The sequence below is a fragment of the Phodopus roborovskii genome, unplaced genomic scaffold (genome assembly GCF_943737965.1).
Source record: "Phodopus roborovskii unplaced genomic scaffold, PHOROB, whole genome shotgun sequence".
NCBI lineage: Eukaryota > Metazoa > Chordata > Mammalia > Rodentia > Cricetidae > Phodopus > Phodopus roborovskii.
This window is the reverse complement of record NW_026126627.1, coordinates 2,378,757-2,402,932: the sequence shown is the minus strand read 5'-3', so window position 1 is coordinate 2,402,932 and position 24,176 is coordinate 2,378,757. Positions and strand designations below refer to the sequence as shown.

The window sequence follows — 24,176 nt, the reverse complement described above, 5'->3', positions numbered from 1 at the left end:
CTGAATAGGCATATTGTTCACTCTGCAGAAATCTTGAACGTATTTGCTCATAAACATATATTTGTGTAAATGTATAAATAAATATATGTGAATATATATTATATACATACATACATACATACATACATATGTTTATGTGGTCTATGGAGGAACTAAATTGACTAAGTTGTCGTTTTTCTATGCTATTTTCTTCTAGTTTCTAGTGTTACAGGTACACTTAGATTCATAAACCTGCTACTTCTTAAATGAGATTAGGAAACAAACTGAGAATGGAAAATGAATTCATTTACATTTTATCCAGACCCAGAAAGAAAGACTTAGTTTCTTGCTACTTCCTTTGCAACAGGGTTACAGCTTTCTAGGAAACATTAAAGAAAAGCCAGGAAGTTGCAACTATTAACCTGTCAGAAAATGAGAAATCTGGCTAATCCCTCCCCTGCTTGGACCAGAGCCTCAGGCTTCCCAGCTGAGGACTGCTGGGTCCATTTCTTTTTTTTCAATAGTGTGATAGCCAAAGGGAGGGGACTTGCATGACTCAGCTCAGAATGTTTTCCTGTCATGGCACATGCAATAACTTGGAGTACATAAAAGACTGTTAAGCCAGAGAGAGTGAGAGATAAGCTGCAGGTCAGAGTGGAGGACTGAGGCGAACAGGAAACAACTTCAGTCAAGGAAGACAACGATTACATGGTACTGACAATCAAAAGAGAATGGCAGGGTGTAAGGAGCACGGCTTTTCCTCCCGCTGCCAGTCTTGTCCTGCCGCCGCGCCAGCCCCAAATAACACACAGAGACTCTGTATTTGATATTATACTGTTGGCCAGTTACTTGTTTCTTATCAGCTTGCTCTGTCTTAAGTATTAACCCATTTCTATGTATTTCCACGTGGTCTTATCTTACCGGGGAGCCGGCTGGCATTTTGCTTTTTCCAGACTCTCCATCTTGACTTCTCCTTCCTACTTCCTCTTTCCTCCTTGTCTCCTAGTTCCGCCTATCTTGCTTTCCTATTGGCCAACAGTGCTTTATTCATTAACCAGTATAAGAAACATATATACACAATGGCATCTCCCATCAGCAGGGCGATAGGAGCTGTATGGAATGGCAGGATACCCTCAGCAGCTCCCGCTTTACACAGCCTGTCTGTCCCAGGCACCTGCTCATCAGGCAAGCACCAGGCAGCAATAACACCAGTTAAGCCTGATCTTGTTATCTTATTAGAGAAGCAAGAAATGTCACTTCTTATGTGAAACTCTTTATTTTCAAAATTGGGCAATTAATGTAATTAAGATACACCTACGGGCCTCTAATTTGCAAATTATTTTCACTCTTTCCCCTTTACCCAACACTATTCAAATTCTCATGGATTCTTTAATGAGCCTATTCTATTTTCCCCAAAGCTCCAGAAACATGACAAAGAGGAGGAAGACTCCCCAGCCCTTTGGAGATCTGAGGACGAGATGGCTGCAGAAGCTGAGGAGCTGCGTGTCTACTTTCAGGTAAGCATCAAGTTCTTCGCCTTCACCATGATCCCCTGATGGGCCTCAGGAAATGAAAGATGATGGCCTATGAAGGACCTGAAAGCTATGTGAATACAGTCTTGACCCATGTGGGATTGATTACCCCTTCTTGCCACTGTTGTAGGCATGGATAGGAATCCAGAGAGAAAGTCCCAATATTTCCAGGTTCTTGTGTCCTGAAACAAAGAACTAGACTAGGGGTCTGGTAACCGGTAGAGATAGAGGTAATTTATTAGTAAATAGAGCACTTCTGAGTATGCAAGCAGACCAGACGGCTGGGGAAGCTACAGTCTCTGATAGGCTCAGCCAGGAGAGTGTTGAGCCTTTATGGGCCATCTGAGTAACATCAACCTCTCTGGCACTATTTATGTTTGCATAAATCTCACTACTGTACATTGGTATAATTGGTTTATTTTGTTATTGATATCTCACTACACTTCACTAATTAACTTTTATCAGATGTACAGAATAACATTGGGTACTGTCTCTAGTTTGGGGCACAATTGGAGATCTTGAACAGAACCCCCTACAGATGGAAAGAAAACTGTTGGGTACTGCTTTGATATGAAATGTAAGGCAGCATTAACTAGCCTTTCTCTCCCCTGCCTTACTGTTAAAATATGTTAGTTACTTAATGTCTCAGGGTGCTGTCCCTTCTAGTGACTTGTTGAAAGTTTTTGAAGATTCAAGCTAGAAAGAGTACATGTACATGAATGCCTCTTTCTAACAGGTTTTGTGCTTTTTTTTTTTTTTTTTTCCCCTGGGGCAGGGGTTGGTTTTCAAGACAGGGTTTCTCTTTTGGAGCCTGTCCTGGAACTCACTTTGTAGAACAGGCTGGCCTCTGCCCCCCCCCCCCGAAGTGCTGGAATTTTAAAGGCATTTCCCAGGTTTTTGTCACCATCACAGAAAGAATTTGGAGTAGACAATGCAAGGGTATTAGTTGAAATAACCTACTTAAAGGGGAAGTACCTGTATAGACACAAGAAATTAGAGAAAAAATATTTGATGAGTCAATTTGAATGCAAGGGAGGATTATTCAAGAGTTAAGGAAGGAAATTCAGGAACCAGTAATTACTCTCTCTCTTTCTCTTTTCTAACTTCTTATGTAATTTTTGGATGTGTCATGGGGCAGATGTGAGCAAGCAATTTTACAAGGCTAGTGACAGGACTGGCGCGAAGCAGAGGTTATTTGGTGTTCTCAGTAGGCCATGTTGGTATCAGCCATTACAGTGGCCTGGTGGTCTCTGCTTCCTCTATGCCTTTCTGGCTCCTCAGTTCAAGCAGGACCACCACAGCCAAGCACTGCAAAGTTCAGTTTGTTCCTCCATGCTTGAGTCAAGTCTGTGCTCCTTTCCATGGAGGAGTGCAGAGAAGTGTAGCAGATGCTATCAGTCATATTTTATTTTTAACCTCACTCCTCACCTTCTCTTCTGTCTGAAGAGAAAGGATTGATAATGAACACTGTTTTCTATTCCGTTCCTTTTTAGAAGTCTAGTTTGTCACTCTGGAATGCTCTGTTGAAATGAGGGTGTCACATCTTCAAGTACTATTAGACTGAAATTGTTTTTCTGGGCTCCCTGTACAATGGGTATTTTCAGGTATAGGCAAGAAAGCTCTGAGTTTTGTGAAGGCCTTTGTGGAATCGTAAGGGGTCTACCTAAGAGCAAGTCATCTGTACACATTAAGATTTTAAATTTTTTAACAGCTTCTGTCCTGAGTCCTGAGTTTACCTGTCTTCCAAGCAAGTCTTGCCAGAAAGATATCTGTCCTAGGCAGTCATACAAACTGTTGGGCACCATGCTTATTCATTGTTTTAATTAACTAAAACTTCCATCTTTCTTAAATGGGTTCTGATTACAGATTAAATAAATGACCTATTAGGCAGCCTGATGTGGGGACTGAGATTGGAAATAAAACACGGTAGCCACTGCTACTGATGTGAAGAGGGGACACTTAAACAGAGGGTCCTTTCCAAAGCATCACCACTACCTGCAGCACAAAGGGACTAATTTCCTTTCCTCTATACCTTTGGTCCTTAGATTAGTCCCTTTAGTTATTTGATGCTAGCCTCTCCATTTCAAATTCCTTCTTTATATTGAATTTGTAGATAGTGTTATCTAGACTAATAATGCAACATTTAGATTTGCCTGGCCTTAAGAAAGTATTTTTTATTTATGTGAAATTAAGATGAACTTGGCTTCCCCAGACTTTCCTGATAACACTTTCAGCAGCATATCTATCATGGGCAGGATGACTTGAAAGACTTGGTCTGTTGCTACTCTGCAAAATCTTGAAAATCTCAAGAGGCACAGTTGGAGGTAGAATGGGGACCAGAGAGGGATGACAGTCATCAATCCTTACTGAGAAGACACACACACACACACACACACACACACACACACACACACACACACAGTCATCAATCCTTACTGAGAACACACACACACACACAATAACCTATAATAAAACCTGAGCTCAGCCATGCTAATTTGTTCTGTGCTTAGTGGCTTAGGAGTGACAATATTCACAATGCCAACATAGCAATTCAACCCATAGGTGTCATTCTTAGTTGTTACAAGACTCACTCTTCCAGCCACTGAATACTTCCTTTCCCAGCTCCTATATCACCCCTGGAGGAGTCCTTTCATGCTCTTAGCCTCTCTGGTTTCCTTGGAAAGTGACTTTCCTCTGCTACTGAATTCTGTTGTTCTCCTGTGCGGAGTTGTAAAGAGCAAAGTGCCCTGCCCTCCATATTCACAACTGATTTTCCTCCACTTTCAGGTTTGTTCAAACTATACTGATTCTGATTAGACCGCTGTCCTTTCTTGTTCCTCTACCATCTGACCAAGTGCCCAAGTAATATGACCATGGGTGGGTCTAGTGCTTGCCTAACCTCATTCCTCCCTCTCTTGCCCTGTAAATTCTCATAACTTCTCTTTTCTTTGTGTAACCCATAGGGCACTGCTTACTTTCTATTTCCCTGATTCACTTTTTGCACCCCGAAGTACATTTATCTTAAACTGTGTATCTTGGCCTCAGTGTAAAAGCGAACATTGTGTCTAATTAGAAGTATAAGCATGAATAGGAAAGAGATGTGGTGCTTAGGAAATGCCAGCTCTCTCTAGTTGTTGCTCACCTACAACTGCCAGCACCAAGCTTCATTCCATCTTCTAGAAAGAGAGGCCAGTCATGTATTTGGCTTAAATTCCATCACTAAACTGAGACCCTGAAACTCCCTGCTTGACATATTTAGAAGTATTGTAATAAAGTAATCTCTGATACATTTAATAAGTCATTAATATTAATGACAATCAACAGTGATGATCAGAATGGAAGAGTAAACTGACCCCAAACCTTCTCCTCCCAGCATGAGGAGAAGATAACATCCATGGAAGAAAACCAGCTTCATTCCTTGGCCATTTTATTGCACCTGGATACAAGAGGCCCTACTGTGTCCCAACCGATTAAGTCTATGAAAAATTACTGCTTTGCCTAGGAGAATAAGCTTCTAGGTGAATTTCTTGACCATTCTGCTTGCTGAGAGTCTATGTTAGCCTTCAAAGAATTTGAGAGAAGAATGTAAACACCTATGGCTAAGACACCCTATAATCTATAGGACAAAGGAATATATATTATAGGCAATGAGATGCTCTGTCTATAAGGGTGTCTTATAAAGGTACAAACCCCACTCCATGTTTTCTTTGTGCATAAACTGAGGTGCTGTTAGGACCATATATTTAAAAAATTCCTGAAAACCACACATGCATATTCAGCCTCTGTCAATCATCAAGGCAACATTAGCTTACTCATATAGAGAATTTTTCAGTGTCCTCCCATAAGCCTCTGCAAGGGAGATGGTGATTTAGCCTCCTTCTTTATTTCTTTGTCCAGCCACAACACAACGAGGTCAGAATTTCTTGGGCAGTCTGAAAAGCAGACACTGGTATTATTGTGCCAGTGAAGACAGGAGCTCACTGGTTGCTGAATGATGCTATAGCTCTCTGGATGCTTACTTGACAGACCCCAATGGGGCTGGGACTTTAGTTCCAAAAACTCAGTGTTTCCTCTCTGCCTCTGTGAACTTACACATTGGCCCCCTGCACACTGGGCTGATTTCCAGGATGGACTTCGTCGTGTGACAGTGGTTCTGCATCTCTTTTCCTAATCTTGCTTCCTCCCCTAATTGTGATGATTCTCTCTGTAGATATTTAACACTTGGATTTGCTGCCTCTCTAATTTTAATTCAACAGCATGTGTACCAGTGGGGAAAGATGCTGCCATTGCCTCCTCCCCACTGGAACTGAGGGATCTATGTTGTAAGTTATGCAAACATCATCTCCCTACTTTGATGGGAAGTCAAAGCAGGACAGGCTTCCAGCCTGTGTTGTTTTAGAGGGATCATTTGTAATTCATCACATTTTCCTCTGTGTGTGTCTTTACTTTATAGATAATTGGTTGCCTCTCATTTACTTATCACAGTGCAGTGCAATTTCAAAGCAACTGAGTCTGTCCAAAACAACATTATTAGTAGTTACAGATGTACTGTCAAGGGAGATCTTTGGCACTAGCATTTTTTAAAAGCCAGTATGATTTTAGCTACTGGACGATTGCTGATAGTCAGGAACAGCAAAGCAGACAAGATGGGACAAGGCTGCCTGTTTGTCCTATGCTCTATTCTGTAGATTATGCCTCTTAAAACCTATTCCACCATCCATAGAGTAGGTCTGCCCTTTGCACAAACAGCTTCCAGTGATAAAGCCTCAAGGGGTTCATGAAATAAATTTTGGGGGAAGAGGTAGCCCTGAAATTCAGCTTGAGAGGACTTAGTCTGGACCCCCATGGGGAGGGGACCTCATTTACAGCAATGAAATTGGTTGCCAACCTCCTTTGCTCATCCCCCAATTGATATGACCACAGATTTTCTTTAGCATGGAAAGAGATGATGATTCCCTTAAGACTAAATATTTGAATATGAACATATTTGAGTGTGTTCATCCTCACTTTGCCAGAAAAAGCAGCAATTCAAAATAAGTGAGAAAAGATAATGTTTACTTTTTCTTTCTAGTCCTTGCTTCTGTTAGGTCATGCAGCCCTCTTCTCTCTTTTGTTTGTGTTACATTTCTAGAATGTGCTTTCAATTGCAAGGTCATAAAGATAAACATAAGCCAAGTCCCTGTTACTTGAGAATGATAAAACGCAATCATCAAGAGTAATCCAATACAATGTCCCACTAAATGACGTATCCAGAATACCAGGATGATGAATCTTTTAAGTTGTTATACTCATGCGTAAGACAGTCTACCTCAATATGCAAATAGGCTTTCATTTTGCTTATTGCCTTGCTGGGATTCTATTGAACCAAATAGTTTAGATAAAAATGTTTCTGCAGGCCACTGATGGCTGCAAATTCTGAGGTGTGGGTGAAGTTGGGGTGGGGTGAGGGGTAAGGTAAAGTGTAAGGTAAGGGGTGAGGTGAGGGATAGATTTTTCTAAGTGACTGTATCTTTGTATCTCTACCTGTAATAGAAATGACTAGTATCATAGATTATTTTTACCCCTTTGAGTTTTACAACAACATGGGCAATCAATAGGAAATTATTTTCAGGAAAATATAATCCAGCAACAAAGTAAAATAAAATAAAACAACTATGAGTTTTAGGCTGGAGAAATGACTCATTGGTTAAGTACACTTGCTACTGGGCTACTAGCAGCTCACAAACACGTATATCTCCATCACTAGAGGATCCAATGCCCCCTTCTCATTTCCATGGGTAGGGGTAGACATGCAGACACACACACACACACACACACACACACACACACACACACACACACACACACACACTCCAAATCTTTAACAATAGAGTTTCAGGCTTTTTACTTGCATCTAGTAAAATGGAAATATAGTAAAACATAGTTCTCCATCCCTGTCTCCAGAATGGATGGCAGCACATTAACCAGCATTCTCTGATATGTTATCAAACCTCCTCAAAACTGTTCAGTCACTAGGTCTTCCTTTCTCTCACCTCTGATGGTCCCCTCCTAACTGTGTGAGTTTGTCTTTCCCTACCTCCTTCATTTTTAACAACGACAAAGACTTCTGGAGATCATGGGAGGCTAATATGAAGAAAGGCAATGAAAATTCATGTTCCTAATCTTTTACCTCATCACATAATAATATCTAATGTTTATTCACCTCACCTGTTCTGATGCCTATAGTGTACCTCAGCCACCTCTTCTATGGTAGTTGCTGCTTTGTCTTGGCGTTCACGGAAATCAGTCAGCTTATCACATAGCTGTTCAACCTAGACCATGCAAGCTGGGCTCACCAGCAAAAGTAGTGCCTTCTCATTTTAACTCTTCTTCAATGAGGCAAAACATTGCTCATTATATTCATGATGGAGATTGCAAACTGTATCTTATCTATGAAATTGTTCTCACACCTATGGAGAAACTAAATGGATTAATGGTCCTGCGGTATAACTAGTAACTTTAGACCTCGACCCAAATATACATAATGTGTTCTCTTTTCTTACTCCAAATGCCTTTTACCTATAAGGGAATTTGAGGCAGGTCATATTTTCTAAAATGAACATTAGTCATGCAATGACAATGAGAGGAACAGACCCCCATTTTCATGTAATCTAGCTCTTCAAGCAATGAATCTCTGCTTTCCTTTCCTTCTCTGTCCCTGCTCCACTGCACTTACTGGCTCTTTGGGTCCCACATTCCCCTTACCATAGAGCAAACCTAAAGGCCCTACAAAAACATCATGCAAACATTTTAGAAACAGGAGTTTAAACAATCTAATGGCAGTTAATTCCTCTTCTAAGGCAAATATGTTGGTCTTGTGCTTTACAGGGGAACATTCTAGAAGATACTTGAAGCCAAAAGCCTGATACAATGAACATCATAGTTATAAAACTATATCCCAGCTTTTCCCTGCCCTTCTTGTTTTCATAACTAGGTGAATAAAAACATCCCAGGTGCTCTGAGATGAAAGTCTATAGTCTTCAGGATCATACCCAAGTGGTCTGTAGTTTTGGTTTTTACTTTCAGTAAGATATGACCACTGCATTTATTCCCTGGACTTGGACAGATCGCTCCTTCCTGAATTATTTGCCCATGCCCTGAATCACACTGATGGTGAAAGCACATTGCGCACTTGCTAGGAATGTTATAAAGGGAATAAAACAGTAAGATATGAAACTATTATTCCAGGTTCTATGTCATAGTTTTCCATATTACTTGATATTTTAAAGATGGCAACTTATTGGTATCATTAAGTCAGGAGAAATTGCTTTAAATAGTTGTTAACTACTAAAGGGGTGGGGGGAGTTTTCATGCTACCATACAGGAAAAGAAAAATAACAACCTGTGCTTCTGTTACTATATTCCCTGACTATATTCAACTAAAAACTGTACAGAATATATAGACATATTGGAGATACCAACATAGTAATTGTACAAGGCCAAGAGAAGTGTCCAGCATTTGTGATGCTTTTGGGCTGTTTTTCTACTGAAGGCCACATCACTTTCGGAGAGGAGGATAGATTAGGGCTTGTGCATGACAAAGTAATTACCATACCTCAGTGGTTGAGTGAAATGCCTGACATCTGGCAGTATAAATCCCCAGAATAAGAGTGAGCCAGATGTAACCCTTTCTTTGTACTAACTTTGGCCTGACATCCAGTCATCAACACATCTAAGAAAATCTGTGTCCTAAAAGTTAAATTCAAATGATCTCATATTCCTAGTCCTTAAATTTATTGGCAGGAAAAGAAAAGGAAGTATCTTCCTGGAAGACTATAACACCAGAGTATGATCTTAAAATAATTTTTATGGTTTGTTTCCAAGAGTACCTAGCATGTGTATCTGTGTGCATATGCACAAACACACCAAAAAATGCCAGGAAGCAGATGCTATGTTCTTCCTCTGTCATGTGATGATATTAGGTGGTGGTTCTTCCACAGGTAAGTAAGTGAGGATGGCATCATGAGTATGTGGCCTCTATGAGGGACTTAGTAGCCTTATAATGTGATTTGTCTCTCTCTGCTCATTTGAGAAGACAGTAGAAGAGGCAGACTTCAGGACAAGAGAAACAGCCCCAGAACAGTGGCCTTGTTGTTGGACCACCTGTCTTCTAGAACTGTGGGTGGTGGATTTCCACTGTTTGAGCCTCCCAGTCTATGGAATTATGGTACTTTGTTACAAATAAGTAACCAATCATAGTTTATAAAAAAATTGGAATTATCAGACACAGATGTTAAAACAACTGTTTACATTGTTTATGGATAGAAAATGTAGAATGTTTTAGTTTAATTATTTTTAGTTTAGCAGAAAGCTGGAATCTATTTTAAAAATCACAGATGTTACAAACCTTTTTTTTTTCTAATTTCAATTTTTATAGATTTTTTTTTCATGGTGAATAAGTGAATTCAACTTTTTGGGTATTGAAGTGAAAAGAATAATAAAAATAAATAAAATGTAATTGATATTGAAGCTCCATGGTTTCAGAATGGCATTCTAAGTATATAGATCTTTGTTTGGATTTGTATAACTTGGGATAGGGTGCATGTTTTGAGTGGAGTAATGCTGTGCTATTGCTCTGATAAAATACCCCAAAATATAGTCAGGGGATGCATAGCAACAGGAGGCAGGAGAGGAAGCTAACAGATAGAGCTTTCATTTATACATAGGAAGCAGAAAAGGGGGCCAGGAAGTGGATCAAAGCTATAACCCCCCAAAGCCAGATCCTAGTGACTTATTGCAGTAGGCTTTATAAATCTTCCTAACCAGTGCTCCCTGGGATCAAGCCTTCAAATACAGGAGCTACTAGAGGACATTTCTCATCCAAAGCAACACAAGTGGCTTCTTTAAAACCAACTGTGTGATAACTTTCATTTTGAGTTAAAATATTCAACATTTTTAATAAAAATGAAATTAAGTAGAAAAAGACAATGGAAATGAAAGTTCTTTGTGGAAGGCAAAATGATGACTCTCAAGCTACATTTTTCTTAGATGATAAAAGTATTTTTATCAAATAAGATCTCATAGACCATCTTAAATGATGTGAAAAGTACCAAGTGGAATCAATGTAAAATTGAAAAAAAAATATACAAAAGCATAATGAATTTAGTACCACATTTTCATAAACATGACTGTTAGTCAACCGAACCGTGGGCCTTGTGAAAGGAAATAGCACAAACCACAATGGGGAGAGAGACAAAGAAGAGAAAACAGAAGTACAATGAAAAACTCCACTACATATTTATTTACAAATCCATGGGAGGCAAATCCAGATTAGTGCAAATTATATTTTAAGAGATAATGCCTGAGTAATGTCTCAAACTATAAAGGAAAGGCTGGGTGTGCTTGTTTATATCAGTCACCTAAGCACTAGGGATGCTAGGAAAATAGAACCATTTGACTGTAGGTGTTCAAGACCACCTATGCAACATAAGGATCCTGTCTTTAAAAAGGGGATACTAGGGTTGTAGCTCAGGTAGAGTGCTTACCTAGCATGCATGCAGTGCTGCCTTTGATCCTAGTACCACATAAAAACCAGGTATGGGGGCACATTCCTGGAACTCTCAATACTTAAGAGGTAGAGGCAAGAGGACCTGAGGACCAGAAGTCCACGGTTATCCTTAGGTAAATGGCTAGTTTCAAGCTACCTCAAGATGAATAACTCTCTCTCTCTATCTCTCTCTCTCTCTCTTGTGTGTGTGTGTGTAGTCCAAAAATTAAACACTATATCCAAACCATAGTATAGAATGAAGGAGAACACATATGAAGACATATCATAAGAAAATTGCAGCAAAGGTGTAAAATTTTTTTAGATTCAAGAAGTACATATCTTCAAAGGCAATAACAACAAAACCTATGGAAATCAGTAGATATGAATAATTAAATAGCCAAGGTAAAATAACTGCAAGTTAGGGAGTTAGGTGTCTATAGAGTTGATTAATTCTTTGTAAATGCTATAGTTTAGCTCCGCAATGTCCCTATTGTAATGACACATGTTAAAGGGTTGGCCTCACTCCAGCATGTTTGGGAAGTGACAAAACCAAGAACTGATCATAGTGAGATGTCTTAGGTCATGCTCTTAAAGTGAACTATAGGATCATGGTCTTCTTTCACTGGCCAACAATGGCATTGCTCTAACAGATTTTCTACCCACAAGCCCAAATACAGGAAGACTAGTCAGCCATTTACTAAACATATGAACCAAAATGAAACTTTATCCTTTATGAGTTGATTATCTTAGGTATTTGGCAGGAAGCTAACAATGGATGAGGGTGAAGTAAATACTTTTTTTCCCTGTTTAAACCTGAGAGACTTCATCATCAAGAAACATACTAAAGGTATTACAAATAAAAAGCAGTAAGTCAAAAATAGAAACTATTCTGAGCTAAGTGAAGACAGCTAAAACTTGTAGACAACTAATCAAGTATTTAGAGGATAATTTGCTTTTAATTATTACTTAACGAACTTACTGAATAAGATAATATCTGAGAGCTATTTTCAGAAAGCATTCTCTACAGTTAGAGAACCATGCATACGCAGATACTAGAGACAGGTAATACAATGGCAAACAGACAATCAAATAAAAATATCAAAGAGGCAAAACCCTGATTTTTTAAAAAATCACCAAGGAAATCTGAAGTTAAAAACAAACAAACAAACAAACAAAAAAGCAAACTTCTATATAGTTATTATAGTTGCTAAAAAGAGAAAGAGAATGTATGAAATAACACCAGGGAAATACACTTGAAAATTTAGATTAAACATTCAACTTTCTAGAAAAATAAAATTAATCCAACTTCCATAAGATAAAAAAGATTATATGAATAATTTGATAATGATTAGAGAATCAAACTTATTTTAAAAACTTCCCAACAAATAAATTGTCAGGCTCAGACAAATTCATTGGTATAGCCTCCCATACCTGAGACAACAAAATAAGAATCATACTTAAATTCTTCCAAAGCGTGAATTGAAAGGAAAGAAAAATTCTTTTGTTGCCCAATTACTATGAGTTGCCTGGAAATAAACCAAAGAGGAGCAGTACAAATGTAAAATGCACAGATTAATGGGGTAAGCGAAGCCCTAAGCGATGTCAGAGAGGTGGAGGGCACACACAGGTTATGCGTCCAAACAGTTATGAAAATGTTAATATGAATTGATCAGTATGACTTCTATATCATGGTAGACTATCAAATAATGTCTTCCCTCAGATTAGTCAAAGAGAAACTGAAAGGATCAGCTCAGGAGATATGGATTAAATTATAAATGAAAATACCATCTACATAAATACCAAAGTTCTGGGAAGGATGGAAGGGAATGTATGAGTAATGGTGGAAGCCTGTCAATCTGGGATTGACAATGACATCAGAGTAATCCCTGTTGACATTTATACTATGAAATGTGCTCAAGTTCCCAGCACAGAATAAATGAGAAGGAATTAGATGGTAATAAAACTGTCATTATTTGTGAGTCATGTGATGGTATACTTACAAAATTTCAAGGATATATGGAAAATTGATTAGAATTAATCAATATATTTAGGAGGAATTTTAAATATAAAAACAATATACATGGTTTCAATTTCTACTCACAATTAGAAAAGAAAATGTTTTAATTTATCATTTATATTAACATCAAAGATCATCTATTTAGAAATAAAGATATGCAATCTTCTAGACAGAAAACTAGGAAATAATAAGAAGCATTAAAGGTGAATTAAATAAACAGAGCGATTAATGGCTGGTTTTGTGAAAACTTAATTTTCTTCAGTTGGTCTTTAAACTCAATGGGATGCAAACCACAATTCCCATGGTTTGGTTTTAGTGAAAGGTGACAAGTTGATCCTATAATTGTATTAAGAAAACCTTAAACAAAACAAAACAAAAAACAATTAGAAACACTCCAGGACTTAAGCTACACTATATCAGAACTTATTTATTACAAGGCCACAAGACCTGAGCCAGAAAGGTATTGACACAAGTATAAGTAGACTGATGGAACCAACTGGGAAGGTGGATGAGATGCAGGGACATGTGAACACTTGACCGATGAAGCAATATTCCACGGGACTCTGGGGGAAGGGAAGACTTCTCAGCTAATAGTTCTAAGAAAATTGCATATCCAAATAGAAAATTAATAAAACGAAGCCCTACCTCACAGTGTACATAAATCTTGGTTCCAGCTAAATTTTAATTCAGAATGTTCAATATAAAGACAGTATAGAGATTATCTTCATGATTTTGCTAGAAGGGAAGACTGTAACAATTAAGGTATCAAACTCAGCAAGAAAAGGTCAAGAAATCAGATTTAAAGAGGAATGATGAAATGGCCCATTGTTGGTCAGCAGCAAAATGTAGCTTAGAGCAGAACGCAATGCCAGACATACTTGCTGCAGCCATTATAGGTTCTGCAGTCAGACTGCATCTAGTGCTTGTACGGATATGGAACAACAGAACCACAGAAGGGAACACAAACCATGGTCACCTTCATTTTAAGTCCCTAAATCAGGTAACCTTATATTCTAGTGCATAGAGATACTCACTGAGATAGTAAAATTAGAGGGGAACAGTCACTACAGAGGTCTGGCCATGGGAGTGAAATGGGAAGGGAAAAGGACAATGTGGGCTGGGGTGGATGGGGTCTGGCAATGTTCTATTTCTTGCCATGGGTGGTATGTTTTCTATTAATTTTGTTAGCCAGATACAAGGCATTTGTAGTTTCTCTCTCTGTGTGTATATTATATGTCAAGAAAAAGAAACAGAATAGTAAGACAAGTGGGAAAGTAACAACAACAATAACAACAAAAAATGGGGAAGGAAAGGAATAACTTGACTATACTCTATGGTTTAAATGCTGGTTAAGTATTCAGTTGTTACATGTCAGTTTAAGCCAAAGAACAATTGTTGCAGGGCCTCTTTGCAGGCACACTGCTAATACATGGACAGTTAACCACCCCACCTGGCCACCATCCTCCTGGTCTTTAAGAAGCTACACTGGCCAAACTCATCATTTTAAAAGTGAAGAATGGAGGCCACTACAGCTAGGACACTTTATTAGTAGTAATAATTCTTAATGATGCCGCTTATAGAGTGCTTATTATGAACAACTTGTTCTAAGCACTTCATAGACTTAATCTTAAATCCCTCAATGACTCTTCAGCCTTCCCTGGCTTTTGTAGCAGAAATGGAGGCTGAAGGCAGCAATATGACTTCAAGAACTCTGGAAATTCAAGGTACAGACTGTGTGACTTCAGAGCCCATATTTAGCCTTCACAACACAATTGCTGTCTTTGGAGGAACATCTGCCCCTGAAGAATTCTAGCTAACTGAAGGCTAGAATTATACAATGGAGCAGAAGATCGAGATACAGTTTATTCTTGCGTCTTCATTAACTTCAGGAACAAAGTCTTCACTTGATAACTTATGTATATCATGTTAGCCATCATCACAGCCATTTACCAGGGAGGTGGTGCGGTGGTGCTGCCCCACATCCCCAGGAACAAACTGGAAAGCTCACACTTCGTTATATAACCAGGAATAAGAAAGAACTAGTCATCACTGATGACAATCCACTAGATACTACATTGTTAAGGCAGGGGGAACTCTCTAGGGATCCACTCAAGATACTTCAGTTAGACAGGGTGGGTCATAGAGAATCCGACATTTTTCCTGGATGTGAAAACATGTAGAGGACCATTGAAAGATTTAATCAAATAATGGGAATGTATTGGAACATAGCAGAAGTTTGATTTGGGAACTATCAATTCCATATGAAAAACACAACTCTAGAATGTGACTCTAGCCAAGCCAATTAGAGACCTTCCCTTCCATGGATATATTAACAAGGAGCCAGAAGCCCTCAACTAGGATGGTAACAACTGCAAGCTTCAAGAAGTCATCCCAATCATCACTGGGAGAAACCAGAGGCAGGAGAATTCTCCATAAGGAAAGTTCCAAGAAACAAAGAGGGGAGGTCCAGTTCTGATGAGAAGGTGCTGAACCACTTTTCATCCACTGAAAAATCTGAAGTTGGGACATATTGCCTATCATCAAAAGATTCCTGGCCATATCAAGCAATTAGCTATTTTCCTAGGGATAATTTTAAATGAGAGTCTCTATAACTTAATTACAACTTATTTTCTGAGAACTCATTTGAAACCAAACAGTCTTAGTCACAGTAGGCCAAATTATTCCTTGCCAAATAAGAGCTAGTGACAACTCTGAAGGAGTAGGGTGACCACAAGAACAAGAAGGTGTGTGCATGTGTCCTGGGCAAGTCACTAGTGCACTGTTCACATGCTGACCCAACTGACTTCTTTCTTTTATCACACCATAAACTAGTTGACTTTGTATCAGTCATGTCTATCTGATGCTCTCTGTTCTCCCCAAACCCCATTACATGCCCTCCCAGAGCTGCTTCGTGATCTAGGATTAGCCAATCATTTTTGATGGGTATTTAAGAGTTTTTTTTTTTTTTATTTTTCAAACAGTGGAAGTCAGTGCATTAGATGATAGATCATATAATAATTAAGCATAAAAGAGCCAAATTAAAGATTCTTTTTTGCCAGCAGATATCTTTAGGTCAAGGAGGCCTATAAAAGATGGTAGATCATTTTCATTCTTTTAAGATTGTCAAAAATGACTTTGAATGCAATTAAGTGTTCTTACCAATTTCCCTCCACTAAAGTTCTGCATCTTGCTACAATGAAGTAAAGTTTACAGCTGCTGCATTCCAAGATGCAATTCACTGGTGTGATGTTGCCTTGAAGAACTCAAGGTTCATGCTGATGCTCAAAGCATGTTTTAATTAGAAACAATGACCCTGAGTCACAGATCCCAGAAAGGGAACTTTCTAAAAAGCACCAGCCTTGTCTCTGGAAAGCTCTGAGGAGCTAACTAAAGTCTTCTTCCTGTATTAGCTCATGTCTCCATGGACTGTACAAATCTTGGAGTTATCACTTTATGCTGAGGACCACACCTATGTTATAAAGCTGCCTTTGTCCCTGACAGTCTCATGAAAGTCGTGCTTGCTTAACTCCCCTCAAAGATCTGTTGTTGATTTGGGGATTTCTTAAGACCTCCTGTATGGTTAGCTTCAACTAACTTCATCAGTGTTTTAAAAGAGTGAAACTCAATGAAAGTTTGAAATAGTTCAAGAATTCAAAAGAAAAGCATTTTCTGAAAAAAAAAATCTAAGAACCTCCCTCATTCCAGGTAAGAATGAATTCTAGAATACTGCAATTAAAAATACCATTTCTTTATATAGCCTATCATATGTAAGCTGTTAAATCTGACTCTTAAAATAAATCTCTATTCTCTAGGCTCAGTCAAGGTCGCACCAGAGAAATAATGCATTAAAACAGAAAATAAAGTTAAGGTCACTATCCTTAAATGTAGAGCAAGGTCGTGATCTTCTGCCACACTGGAGAGTGAACCAGGGAAAGATCACATGAGTCTTGGAAGATGGAACTAAAAGTCCCATTTCATGCCCCATAACAGTTCCCATAATGTCTTTCCTAATCTTCTCCTTTCTTGTTGGTATAGGATCACATCAAACACTGGCCTACCCCAGGGGACCATGAAGCATGGGCACCCTTCATCTTAGAATAGCTTCCCTTTCTTCTTCCCCTCTTTTAGATGGAACTCAAATATCAACCACTTAAAAATATTTCCCAAAATGCCCAATCTAAGGTAATGTCCCTATCCCCTTCATCCCTTAACTACAATCTCCTGTGAACAGTGGAGTGGTACCCCATTGAGGTAAAGAAGGCATAATGCCACCTCTGGACCTTGTCTCTTTCTCTATAGATGGGCTCCTAGATTGGTACAGGGAATGTTTACTTGAACTTTTGTATCCCTGTTGTAGTGATGGGGTCCTGGAGGAAAATAACCCTTGGGTCCCCAAAAGAAAGCAATTATCTCTCCTAGGAATAGCACCACCATCTTTAATGTCCCTACTGAGAAGCTTAAAGATGGTTGCATTTTTATTTTTGTCTTACAGCCTTTGGTCTAGAGTTCAGATACTAGATTGTCAGGAAATGCAAGTGTGAAAAAGTCTCTGCTCATGCTTCACCCATGTTTTTTATTCTGGTTTTCAACCCTTCATCTTGTTTAGATTAAACATTTTCTTAAAAAAAAAAAAGAAAGAAAGAAAATTTAACTGTGGGGATGTGACCTCAGAGGCCAGAGTAGTTGGATGCCCTGGATCTGGAGTTATTGGTGGTTATAAGTGTGGATGGTGAGAACAGAACTTAGGTTGCTTACAAGATCCACAAGCATTCTTAACCACGGAGCAATCTCTCCAGCCCCCTCACCCCTTTGGCTTTTGGTTCCAAGATGGATTAAATTGTAACTTAGTCTGGCTGACTTGTGAATGACTGAGGTAGCTCAGAACTTACCTGACCTCCTGCCTCATGCTCGACATGGAGCATTTAAAGTTCCTCTCTTGATTTTGTTGGACTGTCCTGACTAAGTCTTTCACCCATTGGTCAGAGAATTTGTTTGCATTAAAATCTGAACTCATGAGGAAAAAAGACATAATTTCATCAACACCAGTTCTTTTAAATGTTGAAGAAGGAAAAAAATCTTTAACCTATTAGTCAGCTGATAGTGCTGAAATCTTATAAACTGTGTGGTGATTCTTGAGTGGGCACCCACAGTCTCAGCCAATGTGCCTTCTGTCCAGCTTCAGAGTTGTATACACTCCAGACACAAGTACCACTAATTAGATGACATGCTCAGCAAACTCTCAGAGCCATTAATTATCAAAGGTCGTCTGTTCCATGCTTGTCTCTAAACGCTATTATAGCAGAAGACAGAGAGTTAGAGCTAGAGAATGTGCTGGAAGAAGGTCACCCTCTAAAAGTAACACCAGAGCAAGCCATCAAAAACAGGAAATGGCAGAGCTTGTGTGCCTTTCAGCTTCCTCTTTGCCCATTTACAGAGCCTGAAAGTATTTCCCATTGTGAGGAATTTCACAAAATTAGTTTATTTCCTGCAAGATACAAGTGATAGAAAGTAGTCCCTCTTTCATTTTGACCAGATTGGAGAGAAGTGAAATATCAGCAGAAAATCTGGAGACAAGCAAAAAGATGGGTCTTTTAGGGACAGTCCCTGCTGGGCATGCGGCAGACATGCAGACATGGGGAAAGGAATAGGGGTAGAAATATTCAGTAGCAGACAGCTCCTTGGTGCCTATCTATAGTAGTAACAGGAAGTGCCCAAGCTGTGCTTGGCCTTTCCCAGCCTGTTCTGCTTCCTAAGCCCACTATTATGCTCAGAGCCAATGCCTTTGCAGAGGAGACAAGCCTGGGGATTCCAGATGATATAGCTCAGAGATGGAGGCTTTCAGGTTGGTTTGCTTGTGTGTTTACAATTCTTAGAGTTTGATTCTTAAAGTCCATGGTCACTGCCTAAGCAGAGGTGGGTGAGCTCCTGCCTTTCCAGAAAACAATTTTCTCCACCCTACTTCCTGAGAGGTTTGACCCTGAGGGGTCCAGGGCTGCCTTCTGTTTCTTATGACCCTGCAGACTGGGAAATGGACCCTGGTGATTGGGAAGTTAATTAGCCCTGGGTCTTCTCAGGAAGTTGTCCTATAAATCAGCACATGAAGCATGCTAGGACAGAGGAGTAATTTGGAGTCTGGTTGCATGCTTGGCTTTCACCCTCATGCTGCTGGGTTTCTAGCAGTGAACCCTTACTATCTCTCGATGGAAATGTAATTGTACTCTCTCAGAGATACTAATCAGAGCAGCTCTCTGAACCCTGGCATCTCTCCATCAGCTTTTCCTTTACCCACCTACTTTAACACATTGCCATCAGCGGCTTTTTGCTACAATTTTTAAGGCCAGTTTATTAAGAAAAAGCTGAGGAAGAGAGGTCAAGGGGCCTGCCCTTAGAAAATTGCTCACCTTGTTTCGGTGTGAACAGAATGCCTTTCTGTGGCTGCTCTGCCTGCCTCACTAGTCTGCTAGGAACTAAGATTTTAGAAGAAGAGCCTTTTAAAGAGAAGGTGTTTGTGTGAGTCTCTCAGGGCTGTTATTGATAAATAGCGTACTCTAATTTAAAAACTACTTCTGGCCTTGGGAGGGGGGATGGTTCGGTCAGTACTTGCCATTAAAGCATCTGGACCCGAGTTGGATTCCCAGTACTCATAGAGAAATCTGGGTGTAGTGGAGATGGGAGGAACAGATCAGGGGACACCTGGGTGGCTCCCTGGACAGTCAGAATTAAGGGAATTGCTGAGATTCAACTTCAATGAGTGACCCTGCCTCAAAAAATGAGATGGAAGGAAAGTGACTTCTGTTCTCTGTGTGTGCACACACATGCACATATGCACACATAGATGATAACAAATCATTTTTGTCTCAGCCCTGGTAAGAAAGCCAAGCAGACCATATCGTATCATTAATCGTCATTGGCAAGGACCACTGCCTGCAAATGCAGCAAAGGCCCCAATCGTTTATGTGAGGCAGAGGACCATGTCACTCTCAAGTCTAGTGATTCTCTTCCACAGTTTCTGCATACTCTAGATCAGTCAGAAGGGGCACAGCACAGGAATGTTTCCGTCTCTCTAGGTAAAACCAATAGGCAGCCATGTGGCACCACTACTGTGAAGAGGGGAAGGGCAATTGTGCTCTGTAGGCTGCACCTTCCCTTTATACACTGTGGGTATACACATTTATAACACCTGTGGGTGTTGAGGCTGTGTGAAGGCTGAGTTATAGAACAGTGATATCGGTCTGACAGAGCCTGTTGTGGAGAAAGGGCTATAGGAGAGCCAGAGAATACAGAGTTGGACTGAAAAAGGGAGGCAGTGGAACTAACATGACCACGATGTTCAAAAATAAAACTGATAGAAACTTCTAGGACATAAATCTGCCCTAGACAGGCAAGGCAGAAGAAAAGAGAGGGCACATCCATTTTCAGGCCTGCACGGGTGCCTCTGACTCAAAGTCAATAATTGTTCAAGGATGAAGTCTATGATGAATGTTCAGGAGATGACCCATATCTCCAGACAAGGCAAGCAGTGCTAGGAACAGCAGCAAATGGTCCCAGGGTCATGTGAGAGTAAGATGGGGCTCTTCTCTGGAGAACAAGTTAGCTGTTTCCAATACCTGGCTTTCCCACCATCTTTTTTGATACAGCTCTGGGTTCAGAGGAAAGCCCAGAGTGGTCCATGTTAGGAGTGACTCTGCCTCTGTGTCATGATCCCACAGAGACTACATATCATTACACAGAACTGCCCCAACCTGTGCTCTCTGACTTTTTTTACCAACTTGCAGGAAATGGGTTTCTAGACTCATGAAAGTTCTTCCCTATATGCCAAAGATCAATGTTTGTGTCCTTACCAAGGTGGGTTTGAATAGACCAAGATAATCTTAAACACACCCTTGAAATAAACAGGGAGCTAGCTCTTCACACCCAAGGCCATGGGTCTGTATCTTTCGTGCTGCACTAAAATCCACAAATGGTAAACCAGACGTGAAAGGCAGCTTAATTCTATTCTGGAATCTACTGAAAACATTGAGGGAGGGGCTGCAGCTGTCACTCAGAAGGGATGAGCACTTGCTGTTCTTCCAGAGGGTCTCAGTTCCCAGTACCCACATAGACTACTCTTAACTGTCTGTAACCCAAGCACCACAAGATCCAACGCCCTCTCCTGCCCTCCCCAGGAACTTGCGTGCATGTGCAACATACAATTGCACATACATACATACATACATACATACATACATACATACATACATACAAGAATTTAAAAAGAGAAAACACTTGAGAATCTGTAATTCATGACAGTGTTTCTCAAAATCTCTTCATTTGTCACATCCACAGTGGCTATCCAGTTCTAGCACCTTTCCCCAAATTTTAAGAAATAAAATTCATAGAGTCTTCCTTTCTTTCCCCCTCCCACTTCACTTTCCTTCTGGTGGTGACTCTGCTCCTGGCCATTGAGCCCTGCCATGCAGTTGCTGGCCACACCCATTTTACTGAGGCCAGGAATCGAAGTTTAGAGGGGTTAAGGCTGCAACAATGAAGGCAGGGACAGAGCTTTGTATTGTATTTTCATGGTCACCTGGATTTAGATATAAACTACCCCCACCACCCCAGGAAATTTCTTATCTTCTTGCTAGATAAAACAGGACAGCGATGGGGAGTTTAACCTTGTGAGTAGGAATGTTTGAGGCTTCACAAGTATCCTTAAGATAGCGTGTAAAGCTGTATCTGCCAGCTAGCTACAAGGTGCTTTAGATTCCCAAATCCAGGTGCCAGACTCCTCTCTTTCACATGGAAAGCTTGTTTGTTTTGAAACAGATTCCTGGCCTCTCTACAGATTTGATGAATCAGAATATGGGGACAGAGTCCAGGAATCTGTGTTTTTAAGCTCAGCAGAGTTTGGTCAATGGTAATTTTTGGCATGCCCTTCTCACATAGTACATACAAGTCTGAATTGGTTTTCTCCGTATATAAGGTTGGAATTGGTATTGTGTAAACTTAAGAGTCTATTCTGCTGACCTTTAGTGATGTGGGTGATGGGCAAAGGGCAAAGAAAATGCATGAACCCTGAGAGTAAGTGTAGGCATCAAAAGGTCTGAAATCATTTATTTCACGTAGCTCTCCCACACATCAATATCATCTCCCATAAAATGTTAACAGCAATCTAACAGATTAACAGTAAACAAACTTATATTTTGTTTATTGCTATGCCTCAAAAGAAATGCTACCGGTTCTAACTAAATGTCTGTTTTTATGTTCTGTCATTTCCAGGCATGAAAGTAACTCAAACAAATCCCAAGGCATAAGGAAATGTGCCTCGCTCTTCTGGACTCTGCAGCATTGGAAATGAAGTGCTGAGCAGACTTTATTACATCCCACGATTCTGCAGCCTTTTGCAAAGCATTTTATTGTACTTGTGGAAGCCACTGGGGTTATGTTTCAATCACAATGACTGACAGACCAACTTCACAAGCAGTAGCATAGACACCCTGCCATAGTTTCTCAGTTACATACTTAGAATAGGACCTTTTCCAAACTGTCCCTTAGCCTGGATGAAAATAAAGTGGTAGCTAAAATATTTACCTGGTGTTGCTGGCTGGCTGACTTAAAAATTGATATTTTGGGGCCTCCAAAAGGTATAACTGAAGAAGTTGCTTTCTTGGAGCTAGAATGCTTCCAGTGAGCCAAAAGTTAGAGTAGAGATGAGATTTAGAGAATGTCATTGGCTGATGTTCCTCCTGCTGCCAGGGCACAAAAGCAAAGTTGGAAGAGTTCAAGATGGCCAAAGTCATTGTGGGAAACAAGCGAGTACAATGCACTGCTCACATATCTTGCATTGTTTTGTGGTTTTGAATTTTTTTCTTTCTTATCTATCATCTATATATCTATCCATCCTCCATCTATCGTGTGTGTGTGTGTGTGTGTGTGTGTGTGTGTGTGTGTGTGTGTGATGTGTTCAGGAGCCATCTCTCCTTCCACTTTGTGGGTCCAGGGGATGAAACTTTGGTTGTCTGTCAGGATTAGCAGCAAGGACTTCTACCTGATGAGCCATATTACCAGCTGTCCATCATGTTTTTTGAGACAGGGTCTCACTGACTATGTTAGGCAGGACAGCCAGCAAAACCCAGGGTCTCACCTGTCTCTACCTTTCCAAGTGCTTGGTTATAGGCACAGATTATAATGCCCCACTTTTAGCATGGGTTATGGGATCAAACTTAGGTCCTCATGCTTGTGTGACAGGCATTTTACTGATGGAGCTGTCTCTCAGCCCTGCACACAATCCTGGGAGTAAAGGGGAAGGAGCAGGGAAAATATTCAGTCCTATTCAGAAATTGTGCCCTTATCCAACTTGATAAATTCTTTAAGTAGAAAATTATGAAAGTGAATCTTGGCTCTGAAATCTCAGAGAAGGGAGTTAGTCAACAAAGGTGAATGGTAGCATGGCAAGGAATGTTTGAAAATAGGATTTTTCTTTTCAATACAAATTTCCTTTGGCTTATTAGCCACTCACAGCCTGACATCATCACAGACACACAGTGCCTTGGCCACTTCCAGTGCCTTAGTATCCTGTGACTACAGAACCTAGGTGACTTAAACCATAGATTATTCCCACACACAATCTTAGACAACAATTGTCCCAAATCTGGCTGTTGGTAAAGTCTTGTTCTGTGGCTGTCTCGTACTGCTGCTGTTTGCACACTGCCAATTTTCTTACACTTCTCCTGATTCCCTGCATGTTCATGGCTTAGAATACCTGTCTTGGACTTACAGCCACTTGGATATTTGGTACCATCATGAGTGTACCTTCACTTGCTTCCATCTACAAAGTCCCTGTCGCACATAAGGGTCCACTCACCAATTCCAGGAATCTGAAAGGGATTTATCTTTTAAAGCCTTCCATTCAACCTACTACTTAGGGTGTTCAGTACTGGACTGTTTCTGATCTTGAATAATAGACTCAGTGCATCTTGTTTAAAATCTTGCTCTACGTCTTTGCAAAACAGTGACTAGTCACTGACCCCAACTGGCACTGCCTCTTCTGCCCCCAAGCCTGGGCATCAAAGCTCTTTCCTTAGCTGGATCTTAGATGCTCTGTAATCTGAACAGGATGTGCTCAGTACATAAAATGCTAGGG

General features: G+C 40.1%; 1 protein-coding gene across 1 annotated transcript in view; it reads left to right on the top strand.

The window, feature by feature from the left end:
- Positions 1-22,620, top strand: part of Fhit (fragile histidine triad diadenosine triphosphatase) — an 810,295-nt gene extending 787,675 nt beyond the window's left edge. Inside the window, exons 6-7 of the mRNA XM_051206707.1 lie at positions 1,398-1,496; positions 22,313-22,620. Of these exons, the coding sequence (XP_051062664.1) occupies positions 1,398-1,496; positions 22,313-22,318 (105 nt within the window). The 3' untranslated portion in view covers positions 22,319-22,620. The remainder of the gene's footprint in view (positions 1-1,397; positions 1,497-22,312) is intronic.
- The last annotated feature ends 1,556 nt before the right edge of the window (positions 22,621-24,176 follow it).